Below are 6296 nucleotides of genomic sequence, written 5' to 3' on the forward strand. Positions count from 1 at the left end.
GGCAGAAGGTAGATTTAGACATTTATTTTCAGGCCCATAGCCAGGAATTTCCAAAGGGGGGTTCGTTGGCCTCAAAAACTTGACTTTAACAGTCACAATTGGAACAGAACGTTGACTTTTAACAGTCATTATTTGTTTTCAAGGCTGGCTACGGGTATGATTTTTAACAAGGTACCCTGAGGTCAAATTTGAATCTATAATATATTTGGCCATTAAAGAGGAGAACATTTTTGGTAAAAGTTAATGGATGATAGATGGATTACAAATGCCAAGTGATGACAATAGCCCACCATGGCCATCAAAATTGCAGATCTATGTAACATTGATGTTACACCTATCACTGTAGAAGCAGCATTGCCATACTTGTAATTTTAAAATGAGGAAATGATAAGGGTCAATTCCAACTCTCAAAGTGAAATCTAAATAAAGACTAGAGAAAAGTGATGCCCCCCACACTCCACTCTGAAGTAACTGTATTATAACAAAGTCAATGTAGGACTTTCTTTGACATATTATTGTGTCTGGGAGACACAATTGACGCCCCTGCAGATGAAAAGTGTTATTAGTTGAGCATTGGAGCACTTAAACCCCAAAAATGACAAAGTTTATACTATCTCCCAAAAGAGGAAATATCAATAAAAAGGAAAAACCCTGAGCACATGCACACCTTCAATATATGTACAAAGAGCCAGCAAAGTTAAAACTTCCTAGCAATCAAACCTAGCTCGTGTTTAATATTTGAAGAGTAAATATGTAGAATTATAATATCAAAAGGGAATCTTAGCATTCGAACTATAGGAGAAGTTATCTGGAAACAATCCTTTTGTGCAAGTAAATACTAAAAAAATGACAAAAGTTCAAATAAATGTATCTCCCCAAAGAGCAAATATTAACTAGATTTGCCATTGCAAGCAATAGCAGATGTCACCCTTCAACTCATTGACACTAAGCAGCAGCCATTTCAAAAAAATTATCAGTGAATGCACATACATGTACATATATGCATGGCTATACATCTTTCTGTAAATTTTCAGTACATTCAGAGCATTTTAAAAAATTTCACATTTTTGCAGTGTCCATGGCAACTGAAGCCATTTTGAAAATTTCAAAGCCAAAAGTTTCATCTATACTTGCCAGTTAACAATAATATCAAGATATACTAAGTTCAAAGCATTTTGAAAATTTGTGACATTTTTGCAGTTTCCATGGCAATGGTGGCCTTTTTGGAAATTCCAAAGACAAAAGTCTCATCTATACAAGATACATTAAGTTCAAAGCATTTTGAAAATTTTTGACATTTTTGCAGTTTTCATGGCAACAGTGGCCATTTTGGAAATTCCAAAGACAAAAGTCTCATCCAGACTTGCCAGTCATCAATCATATAAAGTTTCATAAAGCAGTAGGTCCGGTAAGGACCGATTTTGGCCTCAAATTTCAGGTTCATCTTATGAAAGATTTTGACCACTTTTTAAACACTTAAGTGTCTATTTCATTTGAATCAATTAATTTATGTGAAAGATTTTAACTGATTTAGTCATTAAAAACAACCCGATTTAAGCTCAAATATGAAAAATCTACCAAATATGCCGAAAAATGTCACTTTTCAGATGATTTTTGTCAAAAATGAAAGAGGCCGCATCTGTGTTCATCCTCAACCTTTATATATGTTATGTATTATCATAAAATACAACTTACATTTCAATATTAAGGATGAACACGAATGCGGCCACTTTCGTTTCACACGAAAACTGTCTAAAATTTAACTAAAATGCTAGAATTGTGAAGATTTCAGTAATTTAGCATGACTTAATGGTACTAGTACCCGATATATATGTGCATTGTATTGTCAAACAGCCCCTATTTATGTAGCAGAAGCATTCTACTGTCCAATAAATAACTAAAAGTTTACATTTTAACAATTTTGTAAAACTGCTTTTTTGGGGCCAAAAAGGGGTCTTACTGAACCTACTCCTTTTGGAGCATTTTGAAATTTTTGAATTTTTTGTTGGTTCCTATGGTAACAAAGACCATTCCGAAAAATTAATAGCAGATACCACATTGGTACATGGGAGGGAACATACCATCAAAGTTTCAATGGATTTGACCTACCATTTTAAGAAAGTAAATGCCACTTTAAGGTTTTTGGAGCATTTTGACCTGTTTTGCATTGTTTCCATGGTAACAGAAGACATTTTCAAAATTCCAACGCCAGATTCCACATCTACCAATGCTGTGGAGTTTTATTTAATTTGCAGCATTTTGATATTTTTGAAAGTTTTGGTGTAGTTTCCATGGCAACATAGTAGTTCCAATGATTGCCAAAATCATACCAAAACCAGTATATAGCGGGCACCTACATTGTATCAAAACATAATGATTCTTAGTTTAAGGTGGTACCCAACACTTGCACTAAAATTAATTTGGCTCGTTTAATTTTCATAAAATTGATAAAGTACTTACTTTGACCCTTTAACAAAAACATAAAAATTTCTAAAAATTTGAACCAACCGTTTTGTCAAAAAATTACACTGGTTATATAGCAGTTTGACAAACACCAGTTTTGATCATTGAGAAGCTTAATATTCCTTTTACAACACAACATAATTAAAACGTTTAGCTAACTTTACAGAGTTATCTCCCTGTAGTGTTAGGTACCACCTTAAGCATATCCAAATAATCCACCAAAACCAAAAAGTGGAATTTTTCACATTTGTTGTTTCCATGGAGACGGAAGCCATGTTTTATGTTCTTAAGACCTACTGCAACCCCAAATTTTGTGTTCCTGAATCCTCATTATAGTTAACTTTCATTAAGATTGGTTCCATCGGCTCCGAGAAAACTGCTGGACAAAATAGGTGGAAGAATATATAATAATAATACAAAAAAAGAAACAGAGGAAAAGCAATACATGTATGTCACCCGACATTGTTGATCGGGAGACATAATAAAAATCAAAACCCTGAACACATGCACATCTTCAATATATGTACCAACAGACAGCAGAGTGAAAACTTATTATGATTCAAACTATTGAAGATCACACAATTTAGTCTTAGATATGACCTTTTTTTAAGGTCATACAAATTTTGACCCAGAAATTAATAAACCAAACACAACTACTGGATTTGACGTAATAAAGACACTTTATGATTATAGGTCACTTGCTACAGGAGAACTGAAATTGAATGTTAAACTTAAGAAACTAGATTTAAATAAGAAAAAAATGTGTTTCAGAATCCTTTTGAATAAATTTAAAACTCGAAACCACTGAACCATGAAATATGACCATTTGACCTTCATCATACAGCAACAGATCAGCCTTTTCAAATCATTTGCCTGCTTTAATATTATAAATCTGTATGTCCATCAATGTCTGAGCATTTACTGTGAATATCCAGGTGTATGCAGACTCGTAATATCATAAATTTCCTGGTTTAACTTTGTTATGTGGACAACTATAAATGATCATGGATTTCGAAAGTAGGTCAAGGTGGGGGACAAAGTTTTCTTCAAGTTCATGGCCATCTAGATCTACATTTTTTGCAAAAGGATCCGCCTATGATATACATTGTACTTGTATAACATTTCAAAGGTTTAGTGTTGAAGGCTGTACTTTGACCATTAATTGTTTACTTTGTACACAGTGTGACTCAGAAGGAGAGTTGTCACATAGGCACTCATACCACATCTTCTTTATATTTTGATGTATTTACATTATACCTCAAACCCATATTTTTTTTAACGTGTTTCTAAAGGATCTTTTCTGTTGAAATGTTTCCCATAATTCTTCAAATCATATGAACCTGATGTTCATGATATTAGACTAATTTGTGTCAATTAACATCAGTTTTCATAAGTCTCTGTGGCTAATTGATGAGTCCATGTTAATGAAAGCTTATTAACCATCAAGGTTTGATGAAACATCTAATTCAAAACTCTTTTTTTCAAATTACCAACTTTGCTTCCAATGTTAGAATTTTGGGCAATGGGAAACAACTCCTGCTTTATAGAACAAACTATTTTCCAGCTTAAACAATGCACAACTAGGGAAAGGGCTCTAACTGAACAAGGAGAAGAGCTAAAATCATGAAAGTCAAACTTGACCTGTAACTTGTCATGATAAAACAATACACCAAATAACAAATCAATATCTTCAAGCATGAAGAAAAAAGTCTGGAAAACTGATTTGCCGGACTGACAAATGGACAGACGGACAGAGTGCAAACCTAAAGTCGGTAGGGGACTGGGAAACAGCTGATGCCCCCTATAACATATAATGTTATAAAGAGACATACAGTAACTCAAGAATTGTAAAAGTGACACTACCCAAATTTGTACTTGATCTGAGTTTTGAGGTAATTAGCATTGTGTATACATTTCACATATTTAGTTTAGGCAAACTAAAGTTACAGACTGAAACGAAAAATCCAACAATTTTTCCATTTGTAAAGTGGCATACATGTACAGTTACTCTAGAACAGTTAATCGCTACCAAAATTCAACCTTGATCTTTGTTTTGTGGTAATTTAGCATTGTGCATAAGTTCCATAACATTTGGTTAAGGCAAACTAAAGAAAAGGTATGGAAATGTCATTATGAAAAATTCAGTATTTTTTTTCATTTGCAGAGGGACATACATGTAACTCTAGAATGGTAAAATTGATGCAACCAAAATTTAAACCTGATCTGTTTTTTGGGGTAATAATCATTGTGCATAAGTTTTAAGACATTTGGTTGAGGCAAACTAAAGTTAGAGAAAGGAAACCAATTTTTGGACGTACAGATTGCGATTGACAAGGGTAAAACCTACTAAATTATAAAATTGAAAACAAAGTCTTAAGTTTGAATTAGAACAATTCTTGATATTTTTTTGTATCATTTCAATGTAAATTTATTAATTACACTACATGTACAGTACATGTATATAAAATTGAACATTTATAAGAAAAACACGTATACATAAGTCAGTGTTAGTGTTATTTTTTTATCAAATAAAATGTACTGACACATTTACAATTTTAAAAAGGTGTGAAGCAGCCTGTACTAATGAACATACATGTAATAACAAGATGAATATTAATTATATAATTTCAAGAAAACATAACTTTTACACTGAATTGAATTTTCGCTGTAACAGTGTAATACTTTCTTCAATTATTATTTGTCATTTTCGTCCATCATAAAAGAAAATGAAAGAATACAAAAGTCAAGAATTCAGTAAAATATATATCATTGTATATACATTTTTTTGTAACACCAAGTTAAACTGTACATTTGTTTATGATTTCTTTAACTTTGAATATGTACCAAATGTACATATCTCAAATTACTAAAATAACAGCTATCGTTCCTATCAATAAGTGTTAATCATTTGCCTCCATCTATAATATCCCGAAGTTGGTCACTTATCCATTCTACGCCTTCCATAAGACCTTCCCCTGTTAAAGCATTACTTGCACATATATGCCATGGTTTGTTTTTCATGTTTTCTATTTGTTCTAACTGAAGCAAACTAGAAACTTTAACACTGGAAATTGCTTCACGTACATCCATCTTATTGGCAAAGAAAAGAACGGGAATTCTTCTATTAGTAATTTTGGGGTGATTTAGAAGTTGATCCAATTCTTCTTTTGCAACAACCATTCTAAGCTTGTCGCTACTGTCTATCACAAATATAATGCCTTGACATTCTGTGTAGTAATGCTCCCATAGATTTCTGTATCTGCCTTGGCCTGACATATCGAATGCTGTAATTGACAAGGCACTACTTGTAAATTTTTCAACTGTGAAACCGATGGTTGGCACAATGTCGTGAGATTTTGTTTCCTTCGGTTTAAGATGATTAATGATTGTTGTTTTACCACTGTTATCAAGTCCAACAACAATAACATTTGCATCTTTCTTTTTCAAACCAAGCCATTTTGCGAGTTTGTCAAAAAATCCCATCTTTAAGTTTATAGTACTAATACAATTTGTAATAACTATTATGTGTAGAGTCCGTGTGTACGAGTTTCAACCAGTTCTTTGCAAGATTTTGATTTTTGTCAGTGTTATTTTTCCATTTTAAAGCGAATCAGCTCATATCTGAAGGTTCTTGCTTCTTTGACAATTAATTAGTTCATATAAATGGATACAAATACTTGATCAAGGTGTGAAATTCAGGTAAAACTGCTAAAACGTGTAGCCGCTTCCTGTTACCACTGTAAACAACTATTTCCCGTCAAGCAACGGTGATTTTTCTAAATCTTTCGAACGTTTGAAAGAACGTTTTCTCGCATCTATTTATCCATGAAGTT

The 6296-nt window shown here is 32.7% G+C and overlaps 1 protein-coding gene across 1 annotated transcript; it reads right to left on the bottom strand.

Moving 5' to 3' along the window:
* Nucleotides 1-4836: 4836 nt before the first annotated feature.
* Nucleotides 4837-6238, bottom strand: LOC139496325 (ADP-ribosylation factor-like protein 6). The gene has a single exon (XM_071284844.1). The coding sequence runs from the start codon at nucleotides 5944-5946 to the stop codon at nucleotides 5368-5370; it is 579 nt and encodes a 192-aa protein (XP_071140945.1). The 5' UTR covers nucleotides 5947-6238; the 3' UTR covers nucleotides 4837-5367.
* Between the last annotated feature and the right edge of the window lie 58 nt (nucleotides 6239-6296).

This window comes from Mytilus edulis, chromosome 1 (genome assembly GCF_963676685.1).
Source record: "Mytilus edulis chromosome 1, xbMytEdul2.2, whole genome shotgun sequence".
Lineage (NCBI taxonomy): Eukaryota > Metazoa > Mollusca > Bivalvia > Mytilida > Mytilidae > Mytilus > Mytilus edulis.

Bases quoted from the DNA above. Each gene is read 5' to 3' on its own strand.
- LOC139496325 (XM_071284844.1), bottom strand. From the start codon at position 5,946: ATGGGATTTTTTGACAAACTCGCAAAATGGCTTGGTTTGAAAAAGAAA.